The sequence below is a fragment of the Peromyscus maniculatus genome, chromosome 14, assembly GCF_049852395.1.
Source record: "Peromyscus maniculatus bairdii isolate BWxNUB_F1_BW_parent chromosome 14, HU_Pman_BW_mat_3.1, whole genome shotgun sequence".
Lineage (NCBI taxonomy): Eukaryota > Metazoa > Chordata > Mammalia > Rodentia > Cricetidae > Peromyscus > Peromyscus maniculatus.
In genome coordinates, this window is record NC_134865.1 from 15,415,249 (window position 1) to 15,436,866 (window position 21,618).

The 21,618-nt window shown below is 42.2% G+C and overlaps 1 protein-coding gene across 3 annotated transcripts in view; it reads right to left on the minus strand.

Annotated features, from left to right (window-relative positions):
• The window catches only part of Srp54 (signal recognition particle 54), a 44,427-nt gene extending 22,897 nt beyond the window's left edge, over positions 1-21,530 (minus strand). The window contains exons 1-4 of one of the 3 annotated variants that reach the window (XM_042260611.2): positions 21,000-21,530; positions 8,247-8,356; positions 5,185-5,276; positions 4,084-4,168 (exon numbers count right to left, since the gene is read on the minus strand). In XM_042260611.2, coding sequence (XP_042116545.1) covers positions 4,084-4,168; positions 5,185-5,276; positions 8,247-8,324 — 255 coding nt within the window. In that variant the 5' untranslated portion in view covers positions 8,325-8,356; positions 21,000-21,530. Of the gene's footprint in view, positions 1-4,083; positions 4,169-5,184; positions 5,277-8,246; positions 8,357-12,103; positions 12,311-20,999 lie in introns of those variants that run through there. The other 2 variants (XM_076550647.1, XM_042260612.2) reach the window with 2 other exon arrangements.
• Positions 21,531-21,618: the final 88 nt, after the last annotated feature.

Sequence of the window (21,618 nt, forward strand, 5' to 3'; positions counted from 1 at the left end):
GAACTCACAGAGATCCGCCTGGCTCTGCCTCCCGAGTGCTGGGATTAAAGGCGTGCGCCACCACCGCCCGGCTCATATTTCTTTTCTCATATACCAAGTCTTCAATTCCAGCCAGTGTATACTTTTTAAATTTGTCTTTCCTTTTAAATGAAAAAGAAAAAGTTGCCTGGCAGTGGTGGAACACGCCTTTAACCCCAGCACTCAGGAAGCAGAGGCAAGCAGACTTCTGTGAGTTCAAGGCCAGCCTGGTCTACAGACTGAGCTCCAGGACAGCCAGAGCAACACAGAGAACCCTGTCTCAAAAGAAAGAAAGAAAAGAAAAGTTTAATTAATTAAAGCTAACTTTGGTCGGGATAGAGCTAGGGACTCACATAGCAAGGCATGCACTTTGCCATTTCTGTTTATCACCATCTCCCTCTTTGTATTTAAATTAGTGTGTATTTCCTGCTCAAATAACTTTACAGTTTAGCTAGACACATTACAAGTGCTCAATAACCATGTGTCTAGAAGCTTCCATACTGGTATTTATGTTCAATTTCACAAATGTATATATGAAGCAAAATGATAAATGGCACATGAAGACACCTTCTAATTCAAACAGTAAAGTTTCTAATGCCGAAAGATCTATAAAACTATTTCCTAAAGGAAGCAGGGGTGAAAAAGAGAATTTTATAGCAATGGGTCAGTGGGAAAGAGTCACACAGGACAGTCCCCAAACAAACACAGGGCTCCTGTTTCATTTTTCCGAGTCACATGTTACCTAGACCTCACTATGTAGCTGAGGCTAGCCAAATACTCCTGATCCTCCTCCTCCTATCTCTTGAAATCCTAGAATTATACTATTATTGTTGCTGTTGTTACAGGCACACACTACCATGCTTTCCAAGCACAAGGCATTCTAAAAGTTTGTTCAAAAACATAATTCAAATTTAAGTCTATTCGGAGCCTGAAATACTTATCTGTACATGATAACTCCATAATCATAGTTAATATTAGATATTATTATTAATACTAGACCAGAGGCTTACAAACTAAATTATTACCATTATTACTGTTATTATTTGGCTTAAACAAGCTCTCATTCTGTAGCCCAGGCTGCTCTAGAACCGCTGCTGCAGCTCCTGATTGCTCAGATTACAGGGTGAACCGTCAAACCTGGGCTGAAATAAACCTCTAGTGGAACACAGCTATGTGCACTCATTACTGTCTTTGCATTTCAAACGCAGAGCTGAAAAACTGCAACAGACACTGCGTGGTTCAGGATATCTAAACCCTTATGAGGACGTCTGCCACACTCATCCAGACAGTACCATCCAGGTATTACACATGAGTTTCAGGGAAGACTGGTAAAGAGAAGGGAAAAGAAATCACAACACACTTTCTATCCCTTTTCCAAACATCTACACAACTCTGGAACAACTTCTAAAATGGGCAAAACCTGTCTTACACCAAACCCACTTCGCTTTCTCCCATTATCTTCTCAGTACAGAAGGGCTGCCGCCCTACGCTCACCTCTGCTCTATATAGCTCACGGCAGCGTAACTCAGCTGTCTATTATTGCTGAACATTTTAGAAATCTATCTTCTCTTCCTCCTACACTCTGAAACAAGTCTCCAACCTTTTAGTATGAAAATCCTTTATGAACACACTCATTTTTAAGGGTGAACTGCAATGTGTAATCTAAAACCATATAAACCTCCAATCTCCTGTACTGAAACTGACCTTACCCTATACTTAGCACAGGTATTATCCATCCTAGTGCATGATTCTCTAACACCATGCATTTAGTCACTTAAAACACTAGTTTACTGAGTTATGTAAACCTCACATTATTACTCATTTAACATTAAAAACCTTGACTTAATATCAGTACTAATTTCATCAAAAAAAGGTCATATATTTTCACATATAATTTTATCTTGAATTTTACCACCAGCTATAATATTGTCAGTTGTTTTCCTTAAAGTGACAAGTTCACTTCACTTTGGAAAATAATTCTGCCAAATTAAATCCAGGTCAGAATAACCAGATTATATGCTAATTGCTCATTTACATAAAATGGTGTTCTCTGCAGGCAGCAGAGACTTCAGTTTGCAACTGAGCTGAGCTTTAAGAGGCTTTGAGAGTACAGCAGAGAACATATACTTCCCATTTCATCCACAGAACCTTAAAAAGACATACACAAAGTCAACAGTCACAATGTAATACAATCACTATCTACAACTTTATGAAGGACTTAAATAAAAGCTGGCATTTTAAGTGTTTGCTGGTAAAGTGTACAGTCACTAGTAATACAGTTCAGTTGGTATTACTGTCTTTTTGTTTGTTGTATGAGACAGTCTCAATATGTAGGCTGACTAACCTCAATTTCATAGAAATGCACCTGCCTCTGCCTTCCTGTTTTAGTATGTGGGAGGAAGAGAAGATTTCGAAATTATTCAGTAAAAACAGACAGTTGACTGATTCTGCCATGATATACAGAGAATGGAGGAGAATGTAGAGAAAGATGGAGGGAGGAAGTAAGGGGATTAAGGGCACGCGCCACCGGGTTCAGCTGCTGTTACTGTCTTGATTCATGATAGCAAGCTATCATGTTGCAGGATATCTGATCACACTGTGAACCCCAAATTTCATTATTTACTGCAAAAACCTGTTTCTACTTGTGATGCGGTTCAGTCCTAGCACACACCACCTTTAATCCAAAGGCTTTCTGCTTAAATATTATAAACAGGATTAAATAAAGTCATCCATAGGTTAAGAGGCAGAGCCAGCAACGAGTTAACAGGAAGTGAACACAGGGTTAAGAAAGACGTAGAGAGTAAGGGAGAGTCAGGAGGCCTGAGAGGCACAGGAAGTAGAAGGGAGGGACATCTGTTTGGAGATGTGAGACAGCGGCTGAGGAGGAAGGTCACACTGCTGCTTTCTCTGCCTCTCTGAGCGAGTAGACTTTCACCCCAGCAGCTGGCTCCAGAGTTTTCACTGGTAAAATCAAACCATTGAAATTTTGTTTAAAACAACATTGTCAGGCTGTGTAAAAAAGGCAGAGTGGGAGCTAGAGGTATAATTCAATGACGGAGCATGTGCTTAACATGTGTGAGTTCCTAGGCTCACTCCCCAGCAGGACACACTAAAGAATGCTTTAGTATGACTACGAAGCAGTTTTCACTTTGCTTGTATACATTGTTCTAGACTATAAGCTTCTCTGAGATAAGACCAGTACATTCTCTGCTGTCCACCCGACAAACTGCCTAGAATAAAGAAGCTACTCAACAAATGCTTCCCAGTCAAGTTCTTGATGCTCCTGAGTTTAGGATAACTCTTACAAAGGACCCAATTTCACCTCCCAGCACCTACATCAGGTAACTCACAACCACTTGTACCTCCAGCTCCAGGGAAATCCAAAGCCTGTGACAGATACCCAACTACAGGCACCAGAAACACATGCACATATCCAGACAGACACACACATACATACAAATATGGTTTTTCAAACAATTTTTATCTATTTTGTTTTGTCATTAATTTTTTTGTTTTGTTTTGTTTTAAAACATTATTTCTCTGCATAGCCCTAGCTGTCCTCAAAGCCAGAGATCCGCCTACCTCTGCTTCCCGAATGCTGGGATTAAAGGTGTGCACCACCGCCTCCCAGCTCTTGTATTAATTTTTTATATTATTCATTTTATGTGTGTTTTGCCTGCATGTATGTATATACCATGTGGTGCCTGTGGCAACCAGAAGAGGGCATCAGATCCCCTGGAGTTATGAATGGTTGTGAACCACTGTGTGGGTGCTAGGAATGGAACCCAGGTCCTCTGCAAGAGCAACAAGTGCTCTTAACTGCTGAACCATCTCACCAGACCCACACACAAATGTTATGTGAAAGTCAGGGAAGAGCTAGAGGAGCTGGTCCTCTCCGTCCACACACAGGTTCCAGGGTCAACCTCAGGCTGTCAGTCTTAGAAGCAGACACCTCTGCCAGCTCACTGAAATTTATATTTCAGTACAGATGAACTGTCCATAAAATATGTTAGAAGGGACTCAAAAGCTGTGTTCGATGGGATCATACTCTTGATACACTTTTACCTTTACAAGTTCTTTAAATACAGCATGCTGAATCATTTTTCTTTTGTTCAGACCAGATGCCATCTCTTCAAGATCAATTGCAGACCTTCATAACAATGACAATTGGGGTAAGAAGAAAAGTCCGTTAAGGTAATCTGAAAGTATTTCTACCTCACAGAACATAAGCGTACTCAATCATTCATATTAATAATCTAATTGACACTCATATAATTATAACAGATTCATAAGACTATACCACAAAGAATTATATCATAAAATACTAGATGTAAAACTTTGGTAGTTTTTCAAGGCTGTCAGTTCAATGCATAAGTAGTCATTTCTCTGGCTATAACTACAAATATTAATTTTATTTTTCTTGAAGCTTATAAACTTTATACACAGAGACTTTCTAGTTCTAAGTTCTTAAATGCTCGTAGTTCTGTACCCTCCCAGACTATCAACGCAAAGAAGGAATGCTAGCACTGGGATTCAGGAAGTTATCAGAGCTGCCTAGATGCTCTAGATGCCCATCCACACGCCTCTCCCCAAGACCACACAGTACTCCTTCAAACAAGGACAGAGAAACCACAATGGAGAACAAAAGAGAATATGATTCTTTCATCATGAAGAAGGCTGACTCAGGTAATCTTACCACAATTTCATGAAAAAAACCTGAATTGTTAAAAAGCCTTTACGTTAGAGTTGTATCCCATTTAGCTATAGTAAATGACTGAACCCACCAAATACAGAAGACAGAAGAAAATCTACAACGAGATGAAGTTATCCTTGTTCACTGAACCACCATTATGGAAATACAGTCCTTCTTCTTCCCTTCATCTCAATCTTTCAGCCAAGGCTGACCTGAGACTCATATATAACTAAAGCTGGCTGGACTCAGAACTTCTCTTGCCTGTCCCCCAGGCATGAGCCATCACACCCTGTCCCCAGGCATGAGCCATCACACCCTGTTCCCCGGGCAGTTTTCTGACACACGAGTACTGCATCATTCCAGTGCTGTGTAACAGTATTTCATAACAAAGCAAGCTTTCCTAGTCACCTCCTCAATCCCAGGAAACCAAACGTGGTTTGTCCTGTTTTTTTACACAAATTAATTCAACTTACTTAACATTTTCTCTCAGTTGCTTCACTAGTTTAATGTTAACATCTGCTTCCAATAATGCTGTACATACTTCTTTTAGCATAGCATTTAATACCTGAAAATAAATAAAATTGAAATATGTTTAATGTTTTACTTCAGCAACATAAAAACAATGGTTGATCAGGTATCATATACTACTGTAGCTTAATAAAGATATAGCTATACCACACTATTGGAGATGAGAAAAGATTTTTAATTACCTTTGGAGAGAAAATATTAAATGTTCAGTCATTCTATCAAAATAAGGCATGACATTTAGTTTTGCACAAGTATTAATAACCAAGTATTAATCATAACAATTTCATTCTTTTGTTTTTGGATTTTTTTGAGACAGGGTTTCTCTGTATAGTTTTGGTGCCTGTTGTTATTCAGAAAGCTCTTGTTTTAGTCATTATGGATTGTAAGATTAAGCAACAACTTAAATTGTGATTTAATATTAGTAAGAATTATTAGAGAAACCTTCATGGAGGAAATTAGAGGAAAAGATTCTCTTCCAGTAAAAAAAAAAAATCTGAACTAACTTTCCATTTCTGTTAAATAGTCTAAGTAATTTCTAAGTAAGACAGTCTTAAAATTATTTCATTAGGTTTTTTTTTAAGGTTTATTTATTATGTATACAGTGTTCTGCCTGCACGCCAGAAGAGGGCGCCAGATCTCATTGTAGATGGTTGTGAGCCACCTTGTGGTTGCTGGGAATTGAACTCAGGACCTCTGGAAGAACAAGCAGTGTGCTGAACCATTGAGCCATCTCTCCAGCCCCATTTCATTAGTTTTTAAAAATACTGATTATTAAATTCTGTATTAGAATCTTTCCTGAAACTTCAAATACAGAAAACTTTTGGTAGTGAGCTTAGTCTTTAATGGATGAGCCATCTCTCCAACTCAACTTAGAATAGTTTTGATGTATTAGTTCATTTAATTAAAAAAATTCTTAAAGTAAATGCCACTTTCACATTTTGTACATTAAAGGGTCCACTCACATTTCGATCACACAACTATGAAACGGCTAATGTGGGACCTTTAGCCAGGGATTCTAACGTGAAACTCAGAACTCTTTCTTCTTTCTTTTTCTTTCTTTCTTCCTTTCTTTCTTTCTTTCCTTTTTTTTTTAATGGTTTTTCAAGACAGGGTTTCTCTGTGTAGCTTTGCGCCTTTCCTGGATCTCACTCTGTAGCCCAGGCTGGACTCAAACTCACAGATTCACCTGGCTCTGCCTCCTGAGTGATTAAAGGCATGCGCCACCACTGCCCGGCTAAACTTAAAACTTCTGCATTGTTACTACAAACTAGAAAGAATACCATGGACTATAATCATCTGCCTTCAAATAACAAATCATTAAGATACAATAGCAACAAGCCATTGAGTAGATAGGAGAGTGAGAGACACAATATCTTCAACTTAAAAACTATTAATACCACTGAACTGGAGAGCTAGCTCTGTTGCTAAGAGTACTTTCTGCTCTTCCAAAGGATCCAAGTTCAGTTCTGTGGCTCATATATTGAATGTCTGGTTCCCAGTTGGTGGGCTATGGGCTGTTTAGGGGGTGTGGCCTTGTTGGAGGAGGTGTGGCCTTGTGGAGGAGCTACGAAGGCCCACAGCAGGCCGTCTGACTCTGCTTTATACCTCTGAATTAGATGTAGCTCTCAGCTACTGCTCCAGTGCATGCCTCCCTGACTGCCATGCTCCCCACCATGATGGTCAGAACTGTGAGCCCCATATTAAACTTTCCTTCTTTTTTGTTTTTTTGAGACAGGTTTTTTTGTGTACTCCTGGCTGTCCTAGAACTCACTCTGTAGTCCAGGCTAGCCTTGAACAGAGATCCACCCATCTCTGCCTCCTGAGTGCTGGGATTAAAGACGTGTGCTACTATCACGCAGCTAAACACTTTCTTTTTTAAGAAAGTTACTTTGGTCAGCAATAGACAAGTAACTAAGACAGGTTCCCAGCACCAACATGGTGGCTCACAATCATCCATAACCCCAGTTCCAGGGGATCCAATACCCTCTTCTGACCCTTGTGCATCAGGCACATACATGCTACATAGACATACAAACAGGCAAAACACTTATAAAATTAAAAACACACAAAAGTATAAAAAACACATAAAATTAAATAAATAAATCTAGAAAACCCCTATAAATCCAGAAAGACTATTTCAGATATGATCATGGTTTCAGTTATGATTTGTCATCAGAATCAGCAGAAAAACCTTCTCTGAGGAAGTAAGGGAGAAAAGCTCTTCCTCCCTGGCTTGACCTGCCTCAGCCTCCCTGCGGTAATGCCGCCATATTAAGGCAAAAGTGCTCCTCTTTTATATGAAGAATGCTGAATGAAAGACACAGAAAACACAGGTAAGCACATGTCTACCAAGGAGAAAGAAGCCCAAGAAGTATAAGGTCTATGTTGAGACAGAGCAGCAAACTACATTTCCAGATTCAAGTATTTCAAAAGCTACACCCTTTTGTTTGGGTTTGGTTTATGTTTGTTTGTGTGTGTGTGTGTGTGTGTGTGTGTGTGTGTGTGTGTGTGTGTGTGTGTGTGTTAGGGTTTTTTCCGCTGTTTAAGTTCTGACTAGTAAGATGAAATAAAGGCAGGAGGGAGGGTTCAGCGGTTAAGAACCCTTGCTGCCCTTCCAGAGGACCCAGGTTTGAGTCCTAGCACTTGGGCAGCTCACAACCCCTGAAACTTGAGCTCCCAGACCCAGCTTCTTCTGGCCTCCCTGGGCACCTACACTGGTATGCATACAACCTCACTCAGACACACACATAATTAAAAATAAATTTCAGTTAAAAAAAAAAAGGTAAGACAACAGGGTAGTTGATTTTTCAATAAAAAGCTCTCCTTACTGTTATAGCGTGTTTACAGTATTAAATCTACATCAAATGCACTCCTTACTGTTATAGCGTGTTTACAATGTTAAATCTACATCAAATTCAATCACAACTCTAAAGATCATCATTTAGTCCAGCTCTCTAACCCCAGTAACAATATACCAGCAAATGTATCTTACACTGCATTTTCATACCTCTTCATTGATAATGGTGGCATTGCTCAATGAGCGTAATGCTGACGTTATTTTTCTTCCAAGATCTGCTAGAACCATCTTGAAGGCTTTAAGATGTACTTATGAGAACTCTAGGAAAGAAAAGAAAACATTAACTGAAAACTATTTTCTCATTAACTCCTAACTGAAGAAAAAAGAATATTTAATTCAAAGTAAAGTACTTTCAATTTCTATCGCCAACCTGCAACTTTAATACATGCATGTTCGAAAGGTAAAATGGCTATTTGGTTATGATTTAAATATCTTCCATTTAATGTTTAAATTTAAAATTAGAGAATTCTATTTAAATATTGTCCATTTAATGGGTGATATTTAATTTCATTTAATTCCATTTAAATATCTAGTTACAGAATCTTAGACGTAAGTGGTCAGATTTAAAATGCCAATATCTGTTATCTTTAATGAATCTTGTTCTCTTTTTGGCACATGCTCATGAATATGAGTAACTGAATGACGCACTGTGTCTACTGGTAAATAAAAGGGGACGTAAACTCTCCAGAAATGGTCTTAATTCCCACATCACAGAACTCCAGGCTATTCTGAATCTTACTCTTAAGCAAAAAAGAAAAAGGAAAAGGAAAACTTACCTTAATTCATAAATAACTTAACTTTTCTAGCACAAAACATATCAACTGATGAACCAAATTAATTACATGACAGTCACCCATTAAATTACTCCACTGGCACAAACCTTTAATTCCAGTCCTTGGGAGTTCAGAACAGACCTCTATGAGTTAGAAGTCAGTCTGGTCTATAAAGAGTTCCACACCAAGCCGGGTGGTGGTGGTGGCGCACGCCTTTAATCCCAGCACTCGGGAGGCAGAGCCAGGCAGATCTCTGTGAGTTCGAGGACAGCCTGGGCTACCAAGTGAGTTCCAGGAAAAGGCGCAAAGCTACGCAGAGAAACCCTGTCTCGAAAAACCAAAAAAAAAAAAAAAAAAAGAGTTCCAGACCAGCCAAGGCTACACAGTCACATTACTTCATTTTATTCCCCTAACCAGCAAGGAAACAATTGTTCTCTCCATTCTAAAGTGATTTCCTAATTTCTTTTTTCTCCAAGACAGGGTTTTTCTGTGTAGCCCTGGCTGCCCTGGAACTCGCTCTGTAGACCAGGCTGGCCTCTAGCTCCCAAGTGCTGGGATTAAAGGTCCACCCGGCTGATTTCCTGATTTCTTAACTCCAAAATACAGTAACCTCAAAAATCCTTTCTCTTAAGCCAGGTATGGGACTTCTGAAGTCCTAGCACTTGAAAACGGGAGCAGGAGGAACAGGAATGAGTTGGAGGCCAGACTGAGTTACATGGGACAGTCTTGAGGGAAAAAAAAAAAAAGGTATAGCTTTAATAAAGTATACGGATATACTGCTACATGTAAGGATGATAGAACTCCTTAAGTAAATATAATTGTACTGCCTGCCTCAACATGCTTCACTTACTAGCTGGTAAGGCAAGGTATATAAATGAACAGCAGAATAAATGCCAAAACAAATTCCTCTGGCCTAACTACAAAGTAGACAATGAGCTCCCGAGTCTGATTTTCAGCCTGTCATGTTAGCCTTTGGACTGCAACTACTGCATTAGCCTGCAACTACTGCATGAGTCTGCAACTTGCCAACAACTCCTGCCCACCTTTAGACTTGTCAGCATCCATAACTGTCTGAGCTAATTCCTACAATAAATACCTGTCTCTACACACATAGTAATAATAGTAATAATAAATAAATTGGTCCATTTCTTTGGAGAATCCTGACAAATGACTAGTGAAGTAAACCTAGCAATAAGGGGTCACAGTAATCACAGAAGGAAAAACAAAATTAAGCTAAGCTAAACAAGATAGGCTTCATCAAAATTTGACTGTGAAATATCGGCAAACTAAACAGGTGGGAAAGAAGGCAAAAGGGAATTTGATAAGTGTGAAAGAGAAGAGCAGAAATGCAACATGGGAAAGCCACAGGGGTGGTGACAAGGCATTCTAGTCAGGAGCCAGCACGATACAGAAGGAATAGAAGTTTTAGAGGCTTGAAGACAGTCCAATATAAACTATATTGGCCAAAAGAGAACTGCTCAAAATAATTATCCCTGCTGTGGATAACACTTTCATACACTGGTTTAATAAAACACTGATTGGCCAGTAGCCAGGCAGGAAGTATAGGTGGGATAAGCAGACAAGGTGAATTCTGGGAAGAGGAAGGCTGAGTCAGGAGACACCGGCCCATCATCCAGGGAGCAAAATGTAATGACACACAGTCAAAGCCATGTAACACGTGGTGACATATAGATTAACAGAAATGGGCTGAGTTTAAATGTAAGAGCAAGTTAGTGGTAAGCCTGAGCTAATGGCCAAGCAGTTCTAATTAATATAGGCCTCTGTGTATTTACTTGGGTCTGAGCGCCTGCGGACTGGACAGGACACAGGAAAACTTCCAACTACACAGCCCTTTTGAGATTATCTAGACTTGATACCATTTTTGAGGAGTATACAAGATACTAGAAATAAAACAAAAAGAAGCTGGGCATAGTGGCCCATGTCTAAATCCCAGGACTCCAGAGGCAGAGGCTCTGTGAGTTCAAGGCCAGTCTGTCTACATAAGTTTTCCAGGACAGGCAGGGCTAAAGAGACCTAATATCAAAAAAGAAAGAGAGAGAGAGACAGAGAGAGAAAGAGAGAAGGAGGGGAGGAAGGATGGAGGGAGGAAAAGACGAAAAAGAAAAACCGGCTGGAGAGATGGTTCTGCAATTAAAACTTACTGCTCTTCCAGAGGACTTGAGTTCAATTCCCAGTTCACACTTAAAGCAGCTCACAACTGCTTGTAAAGCCAGTTCCAAGGGAATCAGGCACCCTCTTGTGACCCCCACACACACACACCAGTACTCACACAAATGGCAAACATTCACACAGATTCATACATATAAATAATAAAAATAAATCCTTTAAAAAAAAAAAAACAAGGAGCTGAAGAGATGGCTCAGTAGGTAAGAGCACTAAACATTATTTCAGAGGACCCGGGTTCAAGTCCTAGTTCCCACATGGCAGCTCACACCTGCCTGTAATTCCAGTCCTAGGGAATCTGAGGCCCTCTCCTGGCACCCGGCATGCATGTGGTGCACAGGCATACATGTAGGCAAAAAAACCATAAACATAAAAAATGGAATAAAAAAGTTAATTCAAAAGGAAAACAGTAAGAAAATAACTAAGGTATCTGCCACAGGGAGACTTAAGAGACTGAGCTTAGGGGAGTTAAAGATGTAGAAAGGGAAAATAAACTCAGGATCTAATAATAGAAAGGCAATATCTCAGGCTAAGTAATTAGTAAACATTATATTCCAACTCAAGCAAAATTTAATAATTTACAAGTTAAAAATAATTATTATTTCCAGGTGTGGTGGTGCACACCTTCAATCCCAGCACTTGGGAAACAGGACAGGAGATCACTGAAACACTATCTAGATTTTGAAAATAATTAAAAAAATTAAAGCTGGACATGGTGGTACAGACCTTTAATCCAGCAGAGGAGACAGAGATAGATGGGTCTCTGTGAGTTGACGGTCAGCCAGGGTGATACAGTGAGACCCTGTCTTAAAAAAAATTAAAAACTACAGGGCGGTGGTGGCACACGCCTTTAATCCCAGCACTCGGGAGGCAGAGGCAGGCAGATCTTTGTGAGTTAGAGGCCAGCCCGGGCTACAGAGTGAGAGCCAGGAAAGGCACCAAAGCTACACAGAGAAACCCTGTCTTGAAAAAAAAACAAAAAAAATAAAAATTTAAATTAAAATTTTAAATTACTGCTGCCATGATGAAAATGAAAAAAGTTTTACTTACCTTAACCAAGGTTTTTGTTTTGTTTTGTTTTTTAACAGTTACATGGTTGTTTAACCTCAAAGAGCAACTACTTCATGGAAGAGTCAAGATTTCTTATCCCATATCCAGTAAGCTAAATCAATGAAGTAAGTACTTTCCATGGAAGAAATGGGTGTTTCAGTTTTCTCTTTTCATCACTGCCACCAGCAGAGACACAGTCCATCTGTGACACCACAGTGACTTGTTTAAGTGACATCATAAAAAGTTAAAAATGAATCTAGGGGGCTGGAGAGACAGCTCACAGGTGAAGAACTCTTGCTCTTCCAGTGGATCTGGGTTTGATTCCCAGCACTCACATGGTGCTTCACAACTATCTGTAACTCCAGGTCCATGGGATCCATATCCTCTTCCAACCTCTGCAAGGTACCAGGCACACATGCGGTACACATACATACATGCAAGTAAAACACTCAAGTACACACAAAATAAAAAATAATTTTTTTCAATGAATCTAGATGGACATGATGGTGCACACCCTTAATCCCAGCACTTGGGAGGCAAAGGCAGGTGGGTATCTGTGAGTTTAAGGCCAGCCTGGTCTACATAACAAATTCTAGGACAGGCAAGGATGTATTTTTTAAAAAAATCCAATTTCTTGTATTGTAGCTCGTTTTTTGTTTTTGAGACAGTCTCTCTACATAGGTGTGGCTGGGATTAAAGGTGCACACCACCATGGAGGAGAAGGAGGAAGAAGGAGGAGGAGGAAGAGGAGGAAGGAAGGAAGGAGAAGAAACATGTGACATTTTCTGACACACCCTTCTTTATATAAGTATTTTTCTTTTTTAAAAAAATATTTATTATTTATCTTAAGGCAGGTTTCATGTATGGCTGCCTTGAACTTGTGAAGTCAAGGATGATCTTGAACTTCTGATCTGCCTCCCTCCACCTCCCAAGAACAAAGATTACATGGTGCTGGAAATTGAACTCAGGGATTCCCGCAGCCCAGATAAATGTTTACTCTACTAACTGAACATGCCCAGCTTACCCACCTACCTTTAGCAGCACACTTTACAAATATTTTCTTTATAAAAATCTGGACTTCAGGAGAATCATGAATTACAGGCAGCCTAGGCTAATAGCAAGTTCCAGGCCAATCTCAGTTAGTGAGCCATGGTTCCAAAAGTAAAATAATAAAATTCAATTAAAAAAAAAAAAGTGGCCAGGTGGCAGTGGTGCAGGCCTTTAATCTCAGCACTTGAGAGGCAGAGCCAGGCAGATCTCTGTGAGTTTGAGGCCAGCCTGGTCTACAGAGCTAGATCCAGGACAGGCACCAAAGCTACACAGAGAAACCCTGTCTCGAAGAAAAAAAAAAAAAAAGAAGTGGTGCATGCCTTTAATCCCAGCACTTGGGAGGCAGAAGGTCTCAGGTCTCTGACTTTGAGGACAGCTAGGGCTATGTAGAGAGAAAGAAAAAACCCTGAAATTCTTCTCCAACGTATTTATACAAAAGAAAACAAGATATATGTAAAAACAAAACATGATCAGTCACAACATCATTATTCATAATAGTTAAAAAATAGAAACAACCCAAATATCCCCTCAATTGATGAATGGCTAAATAAAATGTGGGGGAGCCATAGACCAGGCTATTAATAGACAATAAAAAGAAATGAAGTACAGAACATGCCACAACACGGATAACTCTTGAACACATTATGTATAGATGGTGACATCAGTCACAGAAGACCTGATACTATCATTGCCCTTACAAAACACCTACAGTAGGCACATCTACAAAAACAGTGTAGATCCACAGTGGCTCAGGCAAACAAAATGGGAAGGGACTGCAAGTGGGTATGGTGTTTGGGGGGATGGAAATGTTCTAGAACTGATTATGGTGGTGGTTACACAATGCTGCAGATTCATCGGAAGCCTGATTCGAATTGGACATTTCAGGTAAACTGATTGGGATAAGAATCATAGTTAAGGCTGGCAGATGACTCAGTTGGAAATGGATTTCAGTGAGGGGCTGAGTTTTGAACTATAAATGCACACCACAACACACCACTTTTTGTTGTCTGGCTAGTTCTTTTTGAGGCAGCCTTTAATGTATCCAAGGTTGGTCTGGAGCCCATTATGTACCTAAAGACCTTGAACTCCTGATCTCCTGGCCCAACTCCTAACTGTTGGGATTACAGGTATGCACCACCACACCTGGCAGTGAGTATACATTTTTCAGATGTATTTATTTTAATTTTATGTGTAGAGGGTTTGTTTGCCCACATGTATACTTAGTGCACACTTACACATTTTATTTTTTAAGTCAAGAAGAAAACTTTTCCAATACACTTCTTTGTAAAATACAGAGCTTATACTATTAGTTATATAAGCTAGGAATCCAGCTAGGTGTAATTTGTACTCATTCATCCATTCATTAAACACCTACTAATGCTCCATGAATTGTACAAGCATAAAAATGTCTTCATTCCAAATCAATATATTAACATCAGATTAATACAGACAAAACTCTCTTGTTAATTTCAGAAGATAAATTACCTATCATACCACCACAAAGTCCTGCTTTTGTTTTTTTTTTTTTGAGACAGAATCTCACTCACTATACAGTCCTGGCTGGCCTAGAACTCACTATGTAAACCAGGATGGCCTGGATCTTGGAACAATCCTCACACCTCTACCTGCATACAGCTGTGTGCCACCACACCTAGCTAAAATAACTGGTTTTCAGGGGTTTTTGTTTTTGTTTTGTTGTTGTTGTTGTTTGTTTTGTTTTTTGTTGTTTTGTTTTGTTTTTCGAGACAGGGTTTCTCTGTGTAGCTTTGGAGTCTGTCCTGGATCTTGCTCTGTAGCCCAGGCTGGCCTCGGACTCACAGAGATCTGCCTGCCTCTGCCTCCCGAGTGCTGGGATTAAAGGCCTGTGTCACTACCCCCCTGCAGTTTTTAGGGTTTTTCAAAGTTTCAAATCTTAACATTAAAGTTAACACCGTAAGCCAAGTGTGGTGATGCATGCTTTTAACCCTAGCACAGAGGCAGGTGAGTCTCTGCAGACTCAAGGCCAGCCAGGGTACACAGTGAGACCATCTCAAAAACAACATCAAAACCATAGCAACACTTCATAGCTGTGTGTGTATGTACATGTGAATGTGGTCATACGTGTGTGTGCATACATACAGAGAGCAGAGGTACCTCATGTGTCATTACTCAGAAGCTGTGCACCTTGTTTTTTGAGATGGGGTCTCTCACTGGCCTGGCACTGGCCAAGTAGGATAAGCTGGCCGGGAGCCCCAGGGCCAGGGCCTGTTTCCATGTCCCCACGAGATTACACGTTTGTGCAGCCTGGCTCTTTTATGAGGGACTCTGGAATGAAATCAGGTCATTGTGCACATAAGGGACTTTAGTGACTGAACTATCTCCCTGGCTCCCTTAGACAACTTTAGTAAGTCAGAGTGTTCTGGCTGGACATAAAGATTACAACAACATCTCCACCATTCCTGATTCTTGGCTATGTTACCCAGAGTTTTAAACTACGAGAGGGTTTGAACTCAAGTCCTCACTCTCAAATGGCAAGCATGTAACCGCCCCCCAGCTGTCTCCCCAGCCCCGACCTCACAGTCTGATGGAGGAAAGGGAGAGAAACTTCCATTAGGGTAGGCATGGTACAGCACACCTGGAACTCCAGCGTTCAGAAGACCGAGGCAGAAGGATCATGAGTTTTAGGCCAACCTGGGCTACCGAACAGGCTTTATTTTAAAAGAGAAGGGTATTCCTCCCTCAGACCCCTTCTCATCCTCTGGAGTTTCCTCACTTTTCCTTAATAAATCCCCATCTGCTCTGAAAGTAAATATAATTGTAAACGATAATGAGGTGCCGGGAAACGGCTCAAAGCCTCCTCCTGTGCACGCGTGAGGACCCATGTAAAAGCTGTGCGGGCCTGTACACCAGCACTGAGGGGTAGATCCAGGGAGCCCAGTGGCCGGCCAGCTAGTCGAGATGGTGGGCTTCGGGTTTAGTTAGAGTCCCAGTCTCAACCGCCACATGTTCCCGCTCATCCAAGGCTCATGACTCCAAAGCTTCAGATGAGCACGCAGCCTAGAGTGACCGAGAACCCAGGAAGGTGAAAAGGGCCCCACCATGGCTGGGGTGGGGAAGCAGCAGACAGGGGTGTGTCAGAGAACAAGTGATCTGATGGAGAGAAGAGGAAAACTAGAGCAGGGCTCTAACTAGGGAGTGGGGAGGGAGGCAAATACAGACAAAGGACAGGAGGGTAAGACAACCATAAATAAGAGTGCTTGAAAAGAAATCACACTATTAACAAGCTAGCTAAAAACAAAACAAAAACTATAATATAATTAAGTCTGTATATAAATATACATATATAATTTAAATCAAGTTTTCTCATCTGGGCTCACAATGTTCCCTCCAAGAACCAAAAACCACCTAATAAAGACCCAATACCAAGCAGGAGAAGTCTTCTTTTGAGTTGTTTGTCAGGGTTGTCCAAGAGACTCCCAAAACATTTATAGGCTGTTGCTATCAGCCTTGGTTGCTCTCCCACCCCCTAGAGGTGGAAAGCAAGCTCCTGTTAATGAAAACACCATGTACTTCAGACACAGGGCCCCAACTGACCAGAAAGCCCCTCCCTGAAGACTCGCTTTCTTGGTACCATAAGGCAGCATGCCTTATGGAGTCTGTCCTGGAACTCGCTCTGTAGCCCAGGCTGGCCTCGGACTCACAGAGATCTGCCTGCCTCTGCCTCCCGAGTGCTGGGATTAAAGGCCTGTGTCACTACCCCCCTGCAGTTTTTAGGCCCGCACAGCTTTTACATGGGTCCTCACGCGTGCACAGGAGGAGGCTTTGAGCCGTTTCCCGGCACCTCATTATCGTTTACAATTATATTTACTTTCAGAGCAGATGGGGATTTATTAAGGAAAAGTGAGGAAACTCCAGAGGATGAGAAGGGTTCCAAGGGAGGAATACCCTTCTCTTTTAAAATAAAGCCTGTTCGGTAGCCCAGATTGGCCTAAAACTCATGATTTTTAAAACTCCCTTCCAGAGGAGGGGAGCAACCACCAGCTCTGACCTAACATTATAAACCACATCAACTGGTACAGTACACATCAATGGTACAGTGACACAGTCAGGGTGAAATAGTGGCGCACACACCCTGGCAGTGACCAACAGCTCTCCAGGGGGCCTCAACCTGAAGGAACAATTACAGGAAACTGGGGAGTGCTAAGAGCAGGAGAAACAGTCAGCCCTGATAACCACCTACACACCAATGGTCGGCCCTGAAAACCACCTACACACCAATGGTCGGCCCTGAAAACCACCTACACACCAATGGTCAACCCTGAAAACAACCTACACACCAATGGTCGGCCCTGAAAACAACCTACACACCAATGGTCGGCCCTGAAAACCTACACACAAGTCACATACAGAATGAGCAGGGTGTGTTTATGTATTTAGGAATGTGTGTGTGTGTGTGTGTGTGTGTGTGTGTGTATGTAACAATTAATGAAAAAGAGCCATAAATTTGAAAGTGCACAAGGATATATAAGAGGGTGTTTATTGGGAGGAAAAGAAAGGGGGAAATTATGAAATTATTTTATAATCTCAAAAAATAAAAAAAATAAAAACTTAAAAAATTTTACAATAAAAAAAGAAAAAATGGCCCTGTTAGGTAGGGGTTAGGCAGAGCAGGATAGAACATATCCAACATTCTCGCCTAGCTTCCTCCTCAGACCTGCAGCCACGTAGACACTTGCTCAAACACATACATGTGCACAAACATACATACACCTCCTCCGCTCCCCACACCACACCTAATAAGCAATAGTAACTAAAAAACAAGGAGGGGTATAGTACTGCACGGCTTTTATTTTGGAAGGGAGACTTCTAGACCTGTGAGGCCAGCATGGTCTACATAGCATGTTCCAGGCCAACCAAGGCTACATAATAAGATCCTGTGAAAAAAGAAAAAGGCAAAGGAGAGAGAGAAAAAAAAAAGGGGGGAGTGGGAAGGAAGGAAGGAAAAGAAGAAAGCAAACCAAAACCTACAAGGGTCCTTTCCTAAAATACTGTCTGGCTGTCAGGTCAGTCATAAAAAGAATCTTTACACAAAATATTGCCAAGAAGAAAACTGAAAAGAAAAAAATCCTTGACAATAGTTGCTTTTGAAACTAAAAAGAGCACTGATGGGAAAAATGGAAAAGGGGAGGAAGGCAGAAGCCCAAGCAATGTTACATTAGTTACATTTATACAACGCCTATCAGCTCAAAATAAAACCCTCAGTCAGAATCCCCAGGGACAATAACGTGGTGGGGGAGGGGGAGAGTACTTGTCTAAATTCTTGATTAGAAAAGCAAAGCAAGCCATTACAGACCCTGACGTGCAGTCAGGTCAGAAATCATTGCACGCAGCAGCATCCTGCAAATCAAACACAAGAATGGAAAACTGTCCTCAACTTTTTGTTTGTTTGTTTTGTTTTCCAAGACAGGGTTTCTCTGTGTAGCCCTGGCTGTTCTGGAACTCACTTTGTAGACCAGGCTGGCCTCGAACTCACAGAGATCCACTTGCCTCAGCCTCCTGAGTGCTGGGATTAAAGGCATGCACCACAGCCCAGGATGTCCTCAACTTTTAAAGTCTCTTAGGCAGAGGTCCATTACAGGTATGTTTTATGTGGGAGGTTGAGGCAAGAAGATCCCTTGAGGCCATGGCTCCAAGGTCAGCCAAGGCAACATATTACGATCCTGTCTCAAAAAGGGAAACAAAAACTGTACGTACACACATAAACATACATAACCATATATACAGAATAAGAACTCCTTTAGACAACAGCAAATGCATCAAATAGAGAAAAATCCAAGAGTCAGAAGTCTACAAATACTAGCCACAATCCAAACATTTTGACAAGAAAAGCACTTCTGAACAACAACAAATAAATGAGACAAAGTCTACAGGACTGAATGTCCAAATGGCTGTAAAAAGAAGAGGAACTAGTCAAAAACTATTCCTGTGTTTCCAGTCTGAATGGCCAAGTGGCTAATGATGTCACTAACAGATGAATGAAAAGCAAAAGGGAAGCTGATTTGAAAGTTAGGAAAATCAATTCAGAAAAAAAATTCAAGTCTTAGTTACTCAATGGTCTACAACCTAAGTAGAATGTCTGCGTACGTGTTCCTTTTATTACACTGTTTTGTTGTGCATTTTAGGAACGGGGTATTGATAATGATGCCCAGGCTCACCTCCAGTTCCTGTGCCCCAGTAACTTCCCCATCCCCACCCCCAGCCTACAAAGTAGCCAGGCACATGTGGCTGAGTCTTTCTTAAAATACACACAGCACGCTCAACAATAAGGGTCAAAACTCAAAAACACACCGCTTCTATACACTTCAACATATAACACTACACAGCCTGGTGGGAAATGGGAGGTGGAAGGAGCTCATTTGCCTTCGGCCTATTGAGTCCTGCAGAAAGTGCCGAACTCTCAAAATGAAGGCTAGAAAGAGATGCGTGGAGAGAGATGGCCGGCCTATGGGAACAATGCATGGAAGGGACACATGTGGGTGAGAACGCTCAGGGGAAATCTATGGGAGAGCGTGTGTTCTAGCAGTAAGGGCCAAATGAAAGACAGATCAACCAGACTGATCCCCAAGAGACTGTAGTTTTACTCATCTTCCCCTCCTCCAAAAGCACACTGGGGGAAAAAAAAAAGTCTATCTTTAAGAGAAAGAAAAGCTACATTCCAGTAGTAGGCGCAGAAAGTTACAGGAGTACTCCTTGTCTAGTATTCTTTATTTATTAAGTCAGAAAATACTAATCAGCCATATCAAGCACAGCTGAGGTAAAGGGAACTGTCTCCCTCCTCCATAGCACGCCTGCTCTGTCACAGGTACTGTACCAAAGGTGTTACCCAGCCCTCTTCATCCTCACAAGCCTGTCAGGAAATTAGTGCTGGATTTCAGCAGCAAGTAGTTCAGACAGATCTCTTAGGGGGCACACTAACTTTCATCTCTGTTATCCTAGACCGCTTTATGCCTCACCAGAGTTTCTCATTATTCATCAGGCTAGAATAAGTATTTGTGGGCTTTTTTTTTCTCCTCTGTACTGCTGGCCTCTCCATGTTGGGGCTTGTGTCCTTCACTACTTTATCATTACAGCTTTAAAAAAAAAAAAAAAGAAAGAAAGCCCCGTAAACATTTTGTTCAAATGAGTATCTAACAACTAAGTGAAGACTGGCAACAAGAAAAGCGATAGCAGCTGATTAAAGGTGGAGCCTTTAATCTCAGCAGTGGCAGAGGCAGAGGCAGGCGGATCTCTGTGACTTCGAAGGCAGCCTGGCCTACAAAGCGAGTTCCAGGACAGCCAGGGTTGTTACATAGAGAAAACCTGTCTAGAAAAAGAAAAAAAAAAGTCGATACAAGAATTTAAAAAAAAAAATGCATTGTCGATAGCGTCAACTGATAAACAACAAAGTCGTCAGTGTATCTTACCCCTGTCACTGAACTATCTTATTAATTTAGCCAAGATCTACTCCAGGCAGAAAGAACCTTATGTTCAGCACTGAAAGATAGGAAGATAAAATCAGAAGGTTTGGGGCAAGCAGCCTCATCTAAAATCGCTCGGGAAAGCCATCCATGAGTCAAGACTACAGATGCTTACATCGTGTTTGGCTCGGGTAAACCTGAAGGCACATTCAAAGGGTAAACAGCGCATCCTTTACTAAAACTTGCGCTGGCGGACGAGAGGTAACAGTGTCCGGCCACCCCCGCCCCGGCGATCACAGCCTGCGGCGACCAGGGAAGACTCCCGCAGGGGCGTCTGGCCCACACCGGGGGTCCGGCTGCCCGAGGCTCCCTTCTCAGTCGCGCCGAGGGAGGAGAAGCCCCACACTCACCGCAAAAAGTCACCCCTCGATCCGCGGCCCCTCGGGGCCGGCGAGTCCTTGGCGAGGCCCCACGCCGCGGACGGAGACCCGGGAAACGCCGGAAGCAGGAGGAACAGGGGCGACCCCGCAGCCCAACTCCCCAGCTACACACGCTAGGGGCCCAGCGCCCGGCACCGTGAAGCCAACTCCCACCAGCTGGAACACCGACGACTGCCACCGAACCTTCCGCCCAATGGGGAGACGTCATCACTCAGCGTGGTCCAGCCCTCCGCCAAGAAAACATACTTCCGCTTCCGGGGCGCCAAGCCGCCGCTCGGCGGGCTCGCCTCCGCTCAGGGTTTATACGGGGTGTCGCTGGGCTGGAGCTGACCTTTGACCCTAGTGTGCTACCCGGACGTCCCTGCGGCGGCGGCACCGGCCCTGCCCGGGGTGCAATCTCGAGGGGAGACGTCAGGAGTCCCCCCTTGAGAAAAAGCAAGCAGGCGTCAGCGTGCAGGAGGACTGGGGGGGGGGGGGGCCGGGGGCTTCTGCAGCCGCGAGAGGCGGGATCTCCCCCCCCGAAGGGGCGGGGCTTAGCGGCTCGGGCCCCCGTGAGTGGAGGCTCCGCGGGGCGGGGGCGGGGTCTGGC